At 35.2% G+C, this 16,762-nt stretch overlaps 3 protein-coding genes across 5 annotated transcripts; all 3 read left to right on the top strand.

Moving 5' to 3' along the window:
• Positions 1-1,299: 1,299 nt before the first annotated feature.
• On the top strand, positions 1,300-3,126 carry LOC141832509 (phospho-2-dehydro-3-deoxyheptonate aldolase 1, chloroplastic-like). The gene is made up of 4 exons (XM_074720012.1): positions 1,300-1,442; positions 1,659-1,935; positions 2,540-2,785; positions 2,866-3,126. The coding sequence occupies exons 1-4, from the start codon at positions 1,300-1,302 to the stop codon at positions 3,124-3,126; spliced, it is 927 nt and encodes a 308-aa protein (XP_074576113.1).
• A 271-nt stretch (positions 3,127-3,397) lies between these two features.
• LOC141831533 (uncharacterized) lies at positions 3,398-10,198 on the top strand. Its single transcript, XM_074718908.1, has 5 exons — positions 3,398-3,823; positions 4,837-5,256; positions 6,953-7,045; positions 9,077-9,216; positions 9,553-10,198. The coding sequence occupies exons 1-5, from the start codon at positions 3,431-3,433 to the stop codon at positions 9,983-9,985; spliced, it is 1,479 nt and encodes a 492-aa protein (XP_074575009.1). The 5' UTR covers positions 3,398-3,430; the 3' UTR covers positions 9,986-10,198.
• A 705-nt stretch (positions 10,199-10,903) lies between these two features.
• Positions 10,904-15,245, top strand: LOC141831534 (COP9 signalosome complex subunit 7-like). Of its 3 annotated transcripts, XM_074718911.1 has the most exons (9): positions 10,904-11,076; positions 11,160-11,235; positions 11,954-12,042; positions 13,339-13,428; positions 13,639-13,683; positions 13,806-13,876; positions 14,219-14,348; positions 14,531-14,631; positions 15,051-15,245. In XM_074718911.1, the coding sequence occupies exons 1-9, from the start codon at positions 10,915-10,917 to the stop codon at positions 15,073-15,075; spliced, it is 789 nt and encodes a 262-aa protein (XP_074575012.1). In that variant the 5' UTR covers positions 10,904-10,914; the 3' UTR covers positions 15,076-15,245. The 3 variants fall into 3 exon arrangements, with proteins under 3 accessions (XP_074575012.1, XP_074575013.1, XP_074575010.1); XM_074718912.1 differs by lacking the exon at positions 15,051-15,245 and having other exon boundaries at positions 13,812-13,876; positions 14,531-14,764; XM_074718909.1 differs by lacking the exon at positions 15,051-15,245 and having other exon boundaries at positions 14,531-14,764.
• Positions 15,246-16,762: the final 1,517 nt, after the last annotated feature.

Below are 16,762 nucleotides of genomic sequence, written 5' to 3'. Positions count from 1 at the left end.
CTAATCTTGCAACATGAAGCAAATTGAGCTACGAAAAACGGACTGCATAGTAAACTAACTTGTTTGGTCATTTTCTAATTTCAAATTAAGCATATAATTTTCTTAGTGTCTCATATATTAGCAAGTATCACATTCTTTCTTTTTTACAAATAAGATGAAAACATAATTTTTACTGCTTCAATAAGATGTCAACTATGATATTATTTCATTGTTTATCCCGAACATCTTAAGAATTTGGTTATGTAGGTGAGTAATAAAATGGATTTATTTGAGCTTGTAAAAGTTTGTGAGATTTTGAACCCTCACAATAATTCTGGAAAGCTAACCATTATCACAAGAATAGGATCTGAGAATATGCGTGTCAAGTTTCCCCATCTAATGAGTAGGGTTGAATATTCAATTAAAATCAAACTGAATTAATCGAAAATCGAATAAATCGATTTTTTTCGAACTGATCTAATTTTTCAATAAAAAATTAAATAAACCGAATTAATATTTTATCGGTTAATTCAGTTTTCGATCGAATTAATCAAAATTTTTAAATATTATGAAAATTTTACTAATTAATTAGGGATTTATAAATTTATTTACTTAAAAATTATAAATTATTTTTTTAGTTTAATTAATTTGATTTATTCGGTTTAACCGAATAAGAAATTTTAAAACTAAAATCGAACCGAATTAACCGATTTTTTTAGAAAAAATAATCGAACTTCTGAAATAACCGAACGAAATTTTTTAATTCGGTCGGTTCGATCGGTTTATTCGGTTTAACCAAATTTTTACTGTGAGATTTTGAACCCTCACAACAAGTTTAGAAAGCTAACCATTATCACAAGAATAGGATCTGAGAATATGCGTGTCAAGTTTCCCCATCTAATGAGTAGGGTTGAATATTTAATTAAAATCAAACCGAATTAATCGAAAATCGAATAAATCGATTTTTTTCGAACTGATCTAATTTTTCAATAAAAAATCAAACAAACCGAATCAATATTTTATCGGTTAATTCAGTTTTCGATCGAATTAACCAAAATTTTTAAATATTATGAAAAATTTACTAATTAATTAGGGATTTATAAATTTATTTACTTAAAAATTATAAATTATTTTTTTAGTTTAATTAATTTGATTTATTCGGTTTAACCGAATAAGAAATTTTAAAACCAAAATCGAACCGAATTAATCGATTTTTTTAGAAAAAATAATCGAAATTATGAAATAACCGAATGAAATTTTTTAATTTGGTCGGTTCGATCAGTTTATTCGGTTTAATCAAATTTTTACTCACCCCTACTAATGAAAGCTATAAGGCAAGCTTATAGCCAATCAGCGGCGACACTAAATCTTCTAAGAGCATTTGCTTATGGTGGTTATGCGTCAATCCAAAGAGTTACTCAGTGGAATCTTGACTTTGCTCAACACAGTGAACAAGGAGACAGGTTGTTGACCTTTTCTATCTGCTATTAGTTGATTCAATTGTTTTCAAGCATAATAATATATTCGGTTATATAAAAACATAAATATGATACTACCTGTTTTGATTGGAAGGTTAACAATTGAGGCTAAAAGTCTTTGATTATGAAATATTTTAATGTTTTATAGCATTTTGATTTATTGTGAAATTGAGTTCCTTCCTGATGGTTTTATTTGAGCAGATACAAGGAGCTTGCTCAGAGAGTTGACGATGCCATTGGATTTATGGTTGCTGCCGGACTGACTGCTGACCATCCGATCATGACCACGACCGACTTTTGGACATCCCATGAGTGCCTTCACTTACCATATGAGCAAGCATTAACAAGGGAGGATTCGACATCCGGTCAATACTACGATTGTTCGGCTCATATGCTTTGGGTCGGAGAAAGGACTCGTCAGTTAGGTGGGGCACATGTCGAATTCCTCCGTGGGCTGGCCAATCCTCTGGGCATAAAGGTATAACCATTTTCTTATAGTCGAAAATTTTGTTTTTGAATGCATAGAGTATCTATTGTTTCATTTATCAAGCTGAAGATGATTTTTTCAAATGGTAATCTTATAGGGGACAACTAATGTGCTGGTGTTTTTGAATGTATCTATTGCTTCATTTTTCAAGCTGACGATGATTCTTTCAAATGGTAATCTTATAGGGGAACGACTAATGTGCTGGTGTTCTTGAATGCACAAGTAGATCTGTTAACTAAATGGAAGTAGGTTGTCCAATTCTAGACAGTAGCACTTCATAAATCATAAAGAAACTAATTACCTTCTTTCAACTATATCCATTACTATCCAGGCCTTTTGTGGTGTTAAGTCTCAAGCATCATTATTATCTTTATTATAACTGATCTTGCAATATGAAGCAAATTGAGCTAGGAAAAACCAACTGCATAGTAAACTAACTTGTTTATTATCGATTCTTTCATTTTCTAATTTCAAATTAAGCAGATATAATCTTATTAGTGTCTTAGATATTAGCAAGTATCTATGACCTTCTTTTTTTTTTTGCTACAAATAAGATGAAAACATATTTTTTACTAACTATGATTTGGTTATGTAGGTGAGTGATAAAATGGATCCATCTGAGCTTGTAAAATTTTGTGAGATCTTGAACCCTCACAACAAGCCTGGAAAGCTAACCATCATCACAAGAATGGGAGCTGAGAACATGCGTGTCAAGTTTCCCCATCTGATTAGAGCTGTAAGGAAAGCCGATCTAATAGTTACCTGGGTGAGTGATCCGATGCACGGTAATACAATGAAAGCTCCATGTGGTTTGAAGACTCGTTCATTCGACGCAATCAGAGTAAGTTTCTACACGAACGAACATTGCTTTTCAATTGTGCACAATGTATCTATCTGAGCATATGATCCTTTTGCTGGCAGTCTGAGCTCCGGGCTTTCTTCGATGTTCACGACCAAGAAGGGAGCCACCCGGGCGGGGTGCATTTGGAGATGACAGGGCAGGACGTCACAGAGTGCATCGGTGGATCAAAGGCGATTACTTTCGATGACTTGAACTCTCGGTACCACACACACTGTGATCCCAGGCTCAATGCATCACAGTCCCTCGAGTTGGCCTTCGCCATTGCCGAAAGGCTGAGGAAGAGAAGGATTCTCTCATTGAACAAGCGCGTCGTCAACTAGCCATCCCAAGCAATTGTTTGCCTAAAGGTGGATCCATTCTACTGCTCTGTTCATTCTAAGTATCGAAGTCCTTTTGTGATGGACGACCTTATAAATTAAATTATGGAATATTGGTGGTATTTGAACAATAACAAAATATCAGGGACCGTTTTGAAAAAAGTTTATGAAAATTATCATTTTCCCCATGTATTTCGGAAAATATCATTTACGCATTCTCTTTAGCATATAGTTAACCGGCCAGTGCTCACTTATCCGCCATCACTGCGCCACCGTCCTCCACCTCTGCCTTCGTTCTCTTCGGGCCATGCACTCGCTCTTCCTCGATGCCTGCGGCAACCTCTCCCTCCACCGGTTGCTTTTCCCGGAGCCTCGCATCAGCCGCCGGTGCCGGAACCCCCTCCTGCTGCGCCTCCCGGACGACGCCAGGGAGCCCTCCATCCCCCTCGAGGTCTACTGCGATGCCCGGAGATCGAGGAGCGGGAGGGGAGAACTGTTCGGGGGTAAGAAGAAGGAAAACGTGTGGAGCATCGACAACGATATCGCCGCCGCCGCCAGGGCTTCCGAGGAGAAGAAGACGCGTAAGTATCGGAAGCGGCGGGGGAGGCAGGTGAGATCATCTGGGAGGAGGAGGTCCAGCGATAAGGTTATGGTGTCCGGTTCTATGCTCATGGAGGTCGAGACGGTTCTTCAGACCCAGGTAAGGGGAAATAAATTATGGCTCTTTCGTTTCAGAATTTCATTAAAAATGTAGTTCTGATTAGTTTTTTTTGTTCCTTTTGCTAACAAACTTTAACATTTCTCTCTTTTTTCCGCAATGGAGAATGTTAGAGAGATAGTGACATAAACTTGGGAGACTGCAGAATCCTCCAGTGTCTGTACCAATCTCACCTTTTCATTCTTTATTCTTACCTTGGGAAATTAAAGGATATATACTTTTTTTTTTCTGGTTCTCCACCTGATTTCTTGAAATTTTGAATTGTAGAAAGCACCAAAGCAATAATATTCTTTACAGTATAGGTTCATGACCTCCCAACAGTATAATATTTCAGTATTACCTGGTGTTTCCATAATAATATTTTGTTGATGATAACTAGGCAAAAATGGTTGTATTGATCTACAACTAACATCAGCATATATTTCAATAATTGTTGTTTTTATAATTTTTGTTACACTATCTGTATCATGACCTCTCAATAATATGGGATTTCAATAGTACCTGATATTTCCATCAAAATTTCTTATTGGTTGGGCCTAATTAGGCAAAAGGGACTACATTGATCTGCCATCAGCATTATTTTGTAAAGGGAGTTTCCAACGAAGGATCAAGAACACTTTAAAATTCCACAATTTAAATTTGGTATGTGCAGAATTTCCAAATTATGCATCAAAGATAAAGCTTTATGAACAAAATTTAAAATTTTCAGTTGAAATTTGTGATAATTTTTTAGCTCTTTTACTCGGCAAGGATACAGCTCAAAACCTGGATGGAATTTGATAAATTTGTTCTTATATTTCCCTTTGAGTTGTCAACTCATGCTAGGTTCTATTTTGTTAATAATTTCCTTTTGAAATATTACTTTGGTGATATTACTGATCTCTTTCTTCTGATCTTATGCTTAAAAATGTAATTAGAATTATCTATCTTCATATTAGGGCTATTGTGTGTTTTCATGAAGGATTACAATCTAATCAATGTATGATTATGACTAGGAACCTGTTATCAAACCAGCATGGGATACTTTTGCTAGTAGTGTTAGTGGTATATGGAAGGGTGTTGGAGCAGTATTTTCTCCAATTACAGCTGAAATGGAGCCAATTGGAATTGGAAAGAAAAATGAAAATTGTTATGATTGCTACACACGTTCAATAATTGAGAAGGTATCTGAAGGTGATCTTCCTTCTCAAATTAGGAGGAGAACAAATTGGGCAGTTTTAAATCCTTTTGGAGAGACAAGAAAGCATGGAGCAGGGGATCAAACTGAAGCTAAAGATGACTCCTATGAGAAAGAAACTTTCAATGTCTCTGATAAAATGTTTGATTTGCCTAGTTATGACTCCTTTGACTTGTCAAATGGAGAAGTTTTGGAGGAAGATGTAATGGGTATGGAGCCTGGTCTTGTTTTCTTTGAGGTTAGTTACTCCAATTTTTAACATATGAAACAGATAGAGACATTATCTGAAGGCCATCTACTTGATTAAATATATTACACAACTTTTTCTGTAATTGTGGTCCATAACCTCGAAATATTCATGACGTTAATAGGCCAAGTTGAGAAATCAATAATGCTGGATTTACTATTTTACATGTACTTTATCTCCATCAATAATTGCTGTAAATTCTCTCCTGGTTCTTTGCTGGAGGCACGAGTAACTTAAAATTTGTGCTAAGTGAGTTGCTCCATATATTTCTAGTTCTATGATCTGAATTAGTAAATTTTAACATGTGATATGTTAGGGTGAACAATTTCAGAGATTTGAATGTTTGCTATCGAATGTATTTACTTGGTTACATCCCAGTGAGAATTGAGCTGCTGAATTTTGGTATCTCTTTTCTCATCTAGGTAAGTTTTGGTGTTAAGTATAATATGCTAAACATTGTTGAGAATTCGTGAATGGTCAGCTAGCAAAGAACATTTATTATTCATCAAATGTGACTTGACTTATAGGCTACAGTTTAAGCAAACCAGTAATATCATTATGGATTATAACAGGACTTCATAGATTTCTTTACCCTCCTAAATTACCACAAATAAAAGTAGCAGCACCAATATCTAGAATACAAACATGTTCTGAGTGTCAGTCTAAATTTTGTGTGCATTCTGCAACACAAAGAACAAATTCTCTATTTGCCTTGTTCTGAGTCTGAGCATGGGGTAATTGAGGTTTTAGTTTTTGGATAGAGTAACGGAATAAGCAGACTAATAAGTCGATTAGGATATTGGTGGTTGACCAAAATAGCAGAATGTTTAAACATTGGTGTGATACTGATCCAGTAATGGGTTAGAACTTGTATTCCTTTGGTATCTTCATATGGTTGCTCCTGTATCACTCAGTGTTGGCGAAAGATTAGTGTCAATAAAACATTGCTGATAAGCATTTAGTTATATATTCTAGAATCAGTCTTCTGTGGCACCCAATTGCTAATATCTTTTCAACCCAATTTTTTTTAAAAATCATAATATATTAGTCAACTTATTACTTATGGTTCTACTCTTTGTTGTTTTTATTTTTGTTATTTGTTGCTACAGATTGTTTAATTGTTCAAATTGAAAAACTTATTGTTGAGTTTCACATGAAACCAATTATACATTTTTCAATGATATTATAAAACTACGATGCAGTGCATGGGGTTTGAAGGACTCATGCCCCTGTTTTATGTAGTTTTCAAAATGCCTTCCTTTTTCAACTATAAATCTAAACCCAAATTTGTTGCAAGTAAAGCCCCCCTTAAAAACATATGTAAAGTAAGCCCAAACTCGCATCTTACCATCCGTTACCTATTACAAAATGACTACTCATATATATATATATATATAGAATGTATATAGTATAACAACTGTACGAAAGTAAAATTGAAAAGATTTCAAGTCCATAAATTCAGTCAGCATCCAGGTATAGTATTTCAGTATATCAGCTTCCTTTATATTCAACCCACCTCATATTTAAAAAAGGGTATATCAGATATCCAGTTCAGCACATAAGCACCTGTCCCTTAGTTGATATCAACACTTGATCATCCAAAATGCCTTCTTGTTTCTTTTTACTGCTGATGGCATTGAGAATTCATATTTCAAATCTACTAACTCATTCATTTAGCACTTGGCAGGATGGTTCGTATTCTAAAGGCCCAATTGATATACCAGTTGGTGATTATGATGATTCCAAATACTTTCTTTCTCCAACTTTTATGTTTGAACAAGTAAGATGGCATCTCCTTGAGCCTTTATTCCTGAACTTCATTACATGTATATTTTGTGCTTTGTCTTTTCTTTTTTACTGTCTTATGCTATATGCATCGAACACAATAGTGTCCACTTTTCGATGTATATCTGATAGGATAGTGCAAGATAGTTATGTTTTTCCTGCTGCTGGTCAATTCTTTGAAACATACTGTTACAATACCGGAAGAATGTTATATGGCATATAGACAAATCATGCATTTTAGGTGCTTAGTCTTCCACTGGTCCTTGTAGTGCAGTGGTTATTTAATTATTTGTTAAACTCAAGGTTTGAAATATCGTTGCAAGTCAGACTTTTGGTCCTGAGCAGAATGAGAGTTTTGTAATGCATCGGAGTGTGCCGAGATGTGGAGCCAAAGGCATCAAGGAAGAGGAGGAGAAGATCAGGAAGAGGAGAGGGGAGAAGAGAGGGAAGCCATTTACCTTTGAAACCATAGCCTTTGGAGCTCTTGGAGGAACAAGAACTTGCAGACAAATCACGTTTGGGAAGGATTTACTGCCACTAACCTTCATCAATTGAGTTATCCCATTTTCATCGGTGACCGAAACCCTACCTCATTGCATTCACCTTCATCACTCGCGAATGATTCACTGCTCACGAGGGATTCACCGCTCGCGGAGAAAATTGATTGTTCCGGAACTGCTGAGGAACAAGGAAAGGTTTTGCGGTTTTGTGTGCTGTCATGTGCCATAGTGCGAGGATAAAAAATTTCACTTGTGGCCACCGACACAGAATGGATTTTTAAATTTTGATTGAACTAATTATTTGTCGCACTTTATTATTGCACTTGATTCAAAGAATAAATATAATTTCAAATGAGCCAACATGAACGAGCTGTGCTTCCTGAATTATCTGGACCACAAACCTATTGCTGAGGAAACAGGAATGATGTAACCAGAAGTTTTGGTCTAAAAGAGGCATCATCATAACATGGAACCTTCAATATAAAGATGGTTTTGTTGTTGTTTACTAAGTTGCCTAATGTAAAGAACATTGCTTCTTGGCCAGGGTGAGCTTGTGAAGGTTTGTATGTTCTCAAATTGATGATGAATTAAGAGTAAAGCCTCCACTAACACCATGTCTTTTGTACATCCCCCACAGAGCTAAGGTGTAACTAAGAGGATTCAATGAGGAGAAACTGAATATAACAAGAATGAGGATTGGGATTTCTAGCCTTACTTTGCCATCTATCAATCAACAATGATATTGAGCATTTGGGTGTTGATTTTCTATTAGCAGCTGCTTCAAATGTTTTGTGAGAGTACCATTGTTGAGTATACAGGAAATTGAGCCCTAATCATTTGACTAGAGTCTTGGAGGATTCGGCTCAAATTGTGCAATGAAAAAATAGGATTTAGGTATCCTGTTTGGGTTCAGCAGTCTATAATCCAAAACAAGGAAAACCTAATCATAATTATGTAATTATAGATCGAACCATTCCTGAATAGCTTAAGCTTTTGTAATAAGCAGTCACTCAATTCAATCTGCAAGACCTCAATTCAATTTGACCGAAAGAAAAATGCACCAGTTGTTGAGGCAAACAATGCTTTTAAACTTAGGCTTGATTCTGCAAATCTGTTCCCTACACACAGAAGTTATTGTTAAGATTACGAAAATATAGAATTATAGATTATGCTTTGTTCCATTAGCTTAAGCTTTTTGGTTAGTGTCATTCAATCAAGCTAAACTCAAGTTTGTTAATCTGCAGTGATTGATCTTTATCGACACCCGTTCAGTTAATTTACACTGGTTATGTCTATGATCTTGACTGATGTCAGATACATGGGTATAAATGATGGAACAAATAACATTTTTGTCTTTAATACATTCCAAACAATGGAAATAACTATCCCCTCATACAAATGGACTTCCAATTCAACCTCTTTGTGGTTACTTTAACATCAATCACTTGCACATTCAATTGTCTTTTTTTTCTTCAATGATCTAGTTAAAGGATCAAGTTACTTATTCTGCAAACTTTGTTGTTCAGTGTCTAGTAAAAGGATGCCACAAGAGACTGCGCATTGTGCACACCATCGAGTTTAACGAGGGTGGATCCAACATACAAATAATGAGGATTTCTGTGTACGAGGAAGAGTGGGTCAGCCCGGCGAATCTCAACGTTGAAAAGTAAGTCTCTACTTCAGGTTATGAATTGATATTTTGTCTGAAACTGGAGTGTGTTTCTTTTTTATGTTGTCTCAAAGTTTGTTAGCTATGTTATAGTGTAGAATAGTTGAAACATAGTCCATAATGTTGCCCAACTTCGAAATCATGCAGCTATACTCAATATGCTTCAAAATTATCAATCAGAAACAATGTTCTGAAACCTCCAAACCTTATTGAAGTTTGTCGTAGCTCAGTAGCTGCATTGATGAAATTGTCGTCTCAGACGAGACAACATTCAACTGTTTGATCATTGATAAGTAAGAATTCTTAGTAACCTCCATCTGCTACCTGCTTCAGCGACTTTCAGTTCAACTCCGAACTGTTCTCCCAGCGAAAAAGAACAGAACCTTCAGACCTGACTGGTTCCTGGAAGGTATTCGAGGTGAGTGCCACACCGATTTTCACCGAAGAACCAGGAGCCGACCCAGAAGCCGGGCTGCCCTTCGTCAACCTCTGCACTGAGACATTGAAGACGCGGCGGCTGCCGGAGAACTCCGTCTCCTTCGGCGAAGAAGAGGTACTGGACATGCAAGATGCCACTGTTCTGTGGCTCCCCGGCGGTGTCACTGCCTACGTCGATGTAAACAAAGATGGCATCCTCACTATTGGTGGTGGCTGGTACTCACAAGAAGGCATCAACCTTGTTATGGAGAGAGATTATGGGACTGATGGGAAGCTCAAAGAGGTGAGGTACAAGTCTGAGGTCAAGAGAAGATGGACAGATTGCTAGTTTCCAGCTTCTGAAAGCTTTCTTCTTTCTCTCCATCTTTATTTGACGATTATGCTGATCAAATAAATTCAGAAAGCGTGGTGGTTTTTGACGTGATGATTTTATAATCACCAATAGTTCAATCGTATTCTGTGTGAGAATTGAACTTTGGTTGTCTAGAAATGTATTACCATCACATCAAGCTAATGTTTTCTGCCTATTATCATTGTATCAAGCTGGAGAGGTTTTACTTCTAAGACATAGTTGAGTTGATTATTGCGGCCTCTGAGGCATAGCTGAGTTGGTTACGACACAGTAGAGTTGCAGAAGAGGTGAAGGGTTTGAATCCTGGTGAAGTCAGGCAATACCCTCTTGCGTCGTGATCAATTGCAGTTTCTCGATTTACTTCCTCATAGATGGTCGTAGGTAATGATACCCTGTAGGATTGACCAATTGTAGTTTCTTGATTTACTTCTTTGCAGAAAAGTGGTCGTGCGGGATAGATTTGTTATGGGGCTGACCATGTGGGGGTCGCTAAGGTGGCGGATTCCTCCTTTTTTACAAAAGAGTTGGTTACTGCAGGATAGATTTGTTGAAGTAGGCAAGAGTCGAATCTCGATGAAGCTGAAGTAATATTCTTCTTAGTAGTGGTTAATTGTAATTTTTTGATTTATTTCATTATAAATGGTCATGAAGTCGATCGTGTAGAACTGTTAAAAGCCGTGGAGGTTTAGGTCTTTTTTAAAAAAGATGGTCTTTGAAGGTCAGTTTGTATTTTTCATAATATTTGGGGCCTGCTCGGTTATGTTGTGCATACAGAGTAATTTCTAATATTATAGGGCCTGATTCAAAAAATTGCCCTTATATTTTGAAGAAAATTGTCCAATAAAATCCCTAATAAACCCGCCACTCGTTCCATCGCCCTCGCGCGCTTGCTGGGGAAGGCGGCGATGGACATCGAACGGAAGCAGTCGGCGATCATCGATCGCTTCGTGAGGCAAGCGGCGGGGCTCCGCTCAGCTCAATCCGTCGCCAATCTTGTCCTCGAGGCTACCTCCCATCCCTCTCTTTTCGCCTTCGCCGAGATCCTCGCCATCCCCAACCTCTCCAAGGTTCCCTCGCCGGCCGCCGCCTTCTCTGTTCCTTTCATGTTCGCTAATCTCAACCTTCATGCTGCTTCTATTCCCTACTTCAGCTTCTGGAATCGCAGTATTCGTCGTATCTGGATGTGCTTCTCTTGTTTGCCTGCGGCACATGGAAAAATTACCAACGTAAGCGGTTCTTTTTTTCCCAAATTTGATGTAGCTTATGATTTCTGAAATTCTTCTCAGCGACTTAGTTATTTTCGGTAGATGAGTGCGCATTTGATGGGCATTGTTGATATGCTCCAAAATGTTTAAGATTCATGAATCTGATTTCTTTCTTCTTCTTCTTCTTTTTTGGGGGGAGAGAGAGTGAAAAGTTAAATCATTCTATTTGTGTATATCTGATAGCATGCTGTTGAATGCAGGTGAAGTGCCTTGGACATATTAGTTCCGTGCTGCTTAACTTTTCAATGATAACATTGTTAAAATGTATACAATCTTAGCCAACATGTATGGCTTTGATGATTTGCACATTAATTTCTTTTCTCGCTATAACTGACAACATAATAAAGTTCTCTTTTATCATATTAAAAAAAATTAGAATCTTTTTCAGCTGTGAACCAACTTATACCAATCATGCTTCTTGTCACATTCTTATCCAAGTGAGATCCATAATTGGCACTTGTGTTTAGTTTGTTGGTTCTTTAGCAATGTTATGTAACACTTGATATCTTTTACAGTACACAATGCTGCCTTTCTGAAGTTTGATAGGTTCTTGAATAATATTCTGCTAGTTTTCATTCGTTTCAAGCAATAAGAAATGCCGATGGTGATCATACAAATTATTTTTGCATAATTCTCTTTCAATTCCTTTCTAAGTTGGCAATATCTACTCTCATTTTAGGTAATGCTCGTAGCCTTCCAGTTCTATTGCCTGATCAAGTTCGTAAGCTGAAGCAGCTTACTGTATTAGCACTCATTGAAAATGAAAAGGTATGAGTATGCCATTTACCGTTTAGTATTTTTGTACTTTTCACTACAATTGTATGCACTTATTATACTTGTTTTAAAACCTTAAAAGCTGGTTTTGGGATCAAAATTTTCACATTGTGATGGTTGTATTGTCATTTATGTATTGCTTCTTCACATTGTGATGGTTGTATTGTTTCCTTTTGATTTGATCAATTTTTTATCATGATTAAATTTAATCGATCATATTAAGTAGAGTCAAGAAATAAACTCTTTTGATCTCGGGAGTCATTAATGACTGAAGCAGTAAGTGACTGCATGCAGACATATTCGACGCAAGTAAATGTAACCTTCTTCTCCTTTTGCTTGCTCTGATAGGGAACTCTGCCTTAGTTATAAATAGTATTTTGAGTGAGCAATGATGAATTATTGATTGTTTGAGTGAATGTCAAAGTCTGCCTTGTTATATGATTGATATCTCAGTGGGTCGCCCTGGAGTGTATTTTTTATCAAATAACTGTGCTCCCTTAACTGATATTCCTCTCCTTATGAAATTTGCAAACAAGACATAACATATACTGATGCATATTTGGGTCTGTTTCATTCAATTGATAAGTTGATGTGTGAATTGTGAGCAAGGGATAAGCCGATGAATGGATACTTTTCTATTGTTTCCTTGAAAGAGAAAGATGGATATTTGAAAGGATGAATTTGTGCAGTCATCAACTCAAAACTGGATAGAAAACAAATTAAAAGTTGAGTATAAAAATTGTTCATCCACTCCGTATAAATTCCTTCAAGAAACAACTCAGATCAATTTCTTTTGCATCCCTCCATACTTTGACGTGCCAATATGTTTGTTTTTTTTTTCTTTCTAAATTTGCTGTCCCTCCAAGAAACAAGGCCTTAAGCTAGGGATGACTCTTCATGACTGGGATTTATACTTAGTTTTACCTGTTCTGAATAAAGAACTTATATAATTTGGATTTGTCTCTTCTCGTTAATATTTTTGGACTTATTTGATGTTTCGGCCAAAGTTTGCTCTATAAGAATTGTTATTTAATAATATTCTATCTCAAATTGCCTTGTGTATTACATAGTTGTATGGTAATGGAAAGTACACTTGTATAATTTCTTTGTTATATCCTACTTTATGAAAATTTTGCCAGACAACTTGTTGATTTGGAGTGGATAATTGTGAGATCTGATGAATTGAATTGTTATTTGTTGATTCTGCCTTTTGGGCTATTTGATGTCATCTTATCTGTAATTTCTTGTGTGTGCTGTTCTTTTATATATTTAACCTTGGTTGATTATCAGGAACTTCCTTATGATCAACTCATGGAGGAACTGGATGTTTCAAATGTTAGGGAACTTGAGGAGTTCCTCATCAAGGAGTGCATACATACAGTAAAATTTTACAAAATATTTTTAAGTAATGCAGATTTAGGCTTATTGAATCTAGCCAAAAGTTTATTGTTTATATTCACTTCTGCTTAATGCGACTCTGAAACTTCACATATTCATATACTACGTATTTTTTAGATCACCATGACTGCTTACTGACATCAGATGTTAACATTGAGCCATATGCTTATACTAGTTTTGTTGTTCTTGAAGGGAATTGTTAGAGGAAAACTCGATCAATTGCACCGGTGTTTCAAGGTTGTAAGATGGGCTTTCTTATCTATCTATATTTCCATTTTTCAAATAATATCATGTTAAACGCCTTCCTTGTTCTTTCTTCTTCTTCCTTTTCTTCTTCTTTATTATTATTTTTACTATAGGTGCAGTTTGCAGCTGGTAGGGACCTTACAGCTGAACATCTAGACAACACAATTGAAGTATCAAATAACTGGTATTGTTCTCCTTTCTTTAAAGTATATCACGAAAGCATTATCAATTAACCAGTATCTATATTTTGATGTATAAATATTTCAAGTGTTATACATGCTTAGTTAACCAGCATTATCAAAATAACTGGTATAGTTTTCTTGAATGTTTCTGCAGAACAGGAGATGTTAACCTTAACTTTTTCACTAGTATGAAATTTCTGGGTTAACTTCCCTGTTTTAGGTGTCCTTAAGTTGGTTTTATCCTCTTCTGAAGCCTGCCTTTGAGACAGAAGCTATAGGTCAACCTTTGACCTACCTTTTTTTATTCCTGCTTCATTCACTTGCATCAAGTAGGCATTCTGCAGGTTCTGTACATCCAGTAGTTTGCTACATCTGATCGAAGAGAGAATCGACTGGGCCGAGTGTCTGGATGGGATTAGCAAGCTACATAAGAAGGACATCAACAACAAGATTAAGGTGGAGAAAGCTTTCAAGGTGAGTATGATAGTTTAGAAACACTGAAAGATAGTAGATAGTAATAGGCTTTCGGAAATGCACAAAGCAATAATGCTTTCAGAAAAGTGATTTCAGATGAGCATATTACATGCTGAGCTTTGACCTTTTGTTGGTTTTTTTTTCTGGTGGAGCACTTTAAGAATGTCAAGTTTGATTTACAGGACCATGACTTACAAGCATGCAACGTGTGCTTCGGTGACCTTGATGAATGGTCTGAAATTAGGGATGGGATGGATGAGGACTGCATTGGACGAAAGACAAGGTACTTATTTTTACTTTGTACTAGCTGTTGATACAAAACACTGATGCTTGAAATGAAACATGGTACAGGAATAGCTATCTTTTCTTATTTCATGTGGAGTGTGTAATCTGTTAATATTAAAAGCCCTCTTCTATTTGAGCTACTTTTTTGGCTTTTATCTTAAAAATTTCCAGTCTTGAATCCTCCATCTGTTTTTTTTTTGTCTGCTTTTTTCTTCTGGATTTTTCCAACACTTTCAAAGCTGTGGTTGTGAGCTCAGTGTTCCTTGTCTGTTGTTTTTGCTATAATGCATTCATGGATTGTTTTCTAACTCCTAATTCAAAGTTTCGCTTATCATGCTCACAGCTCTGCTTATTTGCTAAAAATTTCATCGATCTGTGGCTTCAAATTGGCTGAAACTTTTCCTAATTCCATTACAGGAGGCGGCGGCGGCTGGAACTTTGAGGCAAAAAGGTTGCTCACCTGGTCTAAATTCCAATTTGGTTAGCTAGCCATTTTGTCGATAACATCTTAAAGTTGGCAGCATTCCATTTCAAAGCAGAATAACCTCACAACATTCATACTACTAAAGATCATGTCCGCTTCCCGATTTACCTGGTGGCCGGTGGGAAACTTCCATATCATTTTAGTCAATATGAACAATTTTTTTTACTAAAGATCATGTCCATATTACACATATCATTTTACAGAACCTCTGAATGATAATAGAGTAATTAGTTTTGGAAAACAATATGGGCAACTATATGGGGACTGCACCTATTTACAATACTAGGAATTATCAATTCCTAAGTTTAATCTTTTTTTGAGTCAATTTTAAAATGAATCGGAATTATCAATTTGGTCGGTTTATTATGATGGTGAAATGTATATTAATTAAAAATTAATTTCTAACAAAGTGTCATTTATATGATTTTAACGGTTCAATTCAGTTGATAAATCAAATTAATGGCAAAGTGTTATTTTATTATCATGTCCTACATAAAGTTAAATCTCTTATTCTTTTATCTAAATTAATATTTGCATACTCTTGCCTTAATTACTCCATTTGTCTGATTTTAGCCTATTTTTATATATAAAAAATTTAAATATTCGCTAGAGTGAGGGATAAAACCCTCCGGCTTTGTCGTCTAGTGCCACAAGTTCTGCCCAACTGAGCTATTAATTTTTTATTTTTGGTATAATTAATCAAATATTTTTTATCCCATATTCTTGATATTTAAAATATAAAGAAAAATTAGAGTAAAAATAAAAAGAAATCCATTTTTATTATAATTATCAAAAGACTTTTTTTTATTTATTATTAAAAATATCACCCATCCTGCCTGTCTATTTTTATTTAAAATATTTTTATTTTTGGTAATGTTATAAGATGACGTATGTAGTAGCATTTATAATTCATAATTAGTATAATGTGATGTTGATAAGAAATGAAATATTCACATTGTAAAAAAATTTGCCCAGCATCCTTTGATTGCGTTCTCCATTTGAAAGAAAATTCTTGTAGTAGTTATGTAATCACAATCCGGATGTCCTAGTTGCACCATTGTCCTAGGGATAAATATTGTAATAGTTATTAATTATAGTTGTTATAATACAATATTATTAATATTGATATTAAAATATATATATATAATTTAACTAATGAGTGAACGGTTCTGATCCCACATTTCGATTATCAAATAAATTTAAAAAGCGAGATGACTCCTGATACGTTGTTTCAGTATCACTAGTTAATTAAATATTATATACATATGTTGTGTTAGTTTTAAATCCTAATTACTTGGGAAAATCATCATGTTATTTACCTCCACACCATGCTTGGCATCAAAGTTGAAATATTAATATAATATAATATCGATCAGTGATAAAATGTATATATTATAATAATTATAATTTCATAATTATTAATATAATATTGACTAATGTTAATCAGAAATAAACTATCTAAAAGAATTCTCATATAATTTTATTCATGAACCACTTTTATACAAAGAGAATTAATAAATAAATAAATAATAATAATAATTTTATTAAAAATAAATTATTCTTAATTAAATCAATCTAATTGATTATATCCTTTTTCACTCATGATTTGATTGACTATCCATAAAATAAAATTTGATTAATTTCT

This window comes from Curcuma longa, chromosome 7 (assembly GCF_044706935.1).
Source record: "Curcuma longa cultivar G26 ecotype Majalengka, Jawa Barat chromosome 7, ITB_CL_G26_1.1, whole genome shotgun sequence".
NCBI classification, from domain to species: Eukaryota; Viridiplantae; Streptophyta; class Magnoliopsida; order Zingiberales; family Zingiberaceae; genus Curcuma; species Curcuma longa.
This window is presented reverse-complemented; position numbering and strand designations above follow the sequence as displayed.

What these genes read in the sequence shown, in the direction of transcription:
- LOC141832509 (XM_074720012.1), top strand. Translation starts at nt 1,300, where the DNA reads ATGAAAGCTATAAGGCAAGCTTATAGCCAATCAGCGGCGACACTAAAT. An exon ending in CCAATCCTCTGGGCATAAAG is followed by an intron (nt 1,936 to 2,539) that starts GTATAACCATTT and finishes TTGGTTATGTAG; the next exon opens with GTGAGTGATAAAATGGATCC. An exon ending in GTTCATTCGACGCAATCAGA is followed by an intron (nt 2,786 to 2,865) that starts GTAAGTTTCTAC and finishes TTTTGCTGGCAG; the next exon opens with TCTGAGCTCCGGGCTTTCTT.
- LOC141831533 (XM_074718908.1), top strand. Translation starts at nt 3,431, where the DNA reads ATGCACTCGCTCTTCCTCGATGCCTGCGGCAACCTCTCCCTCCACCGG. An exon ending in CAACTTTTATGTTTGAACAA is followed by an intron (nt 7,046 to 9,076) that starts GTAAGATGGCAT and finishes TTTGTTGTTCAG; the next exon opens with TGTCTAGTAAAAGGATGCCA. An exon ending in GCGAATCTCAACGTTGAAAA is followed by an intron (nt 9,217 to 9,552) that starts GTAAGTCTCTAC and finishes TACCTGCTTCAG; the next exon opens with CGACTTTCAGTTCAACTCCG.
- LOC141831534 (XM_074718909.1), top strand. Translation starts at nt 10,915, where the DNA reads ATGGACATCGAACGGAAGCAGTCGGCGATCATCGATCGCTTCGTGAGG. An exon ending in TCAAGGAGTGCATACATACA is followed by an intron (nt 13,429 to 13,638) that starts GTAAAATTTTAC and finishes TTGTTCTTGAAG; the next exon opens with GGAATTGTTAGAGGAAAACT. An exon ending in AATTGCACCGGTGTTTCAAG is followed by an intron (nt 13,684 to 13,805) that starts GTTGTAAGATGG and finishes TTTTTACTATAG; the next exon opens with GTGCAGTTTGCAGCTGGTAG.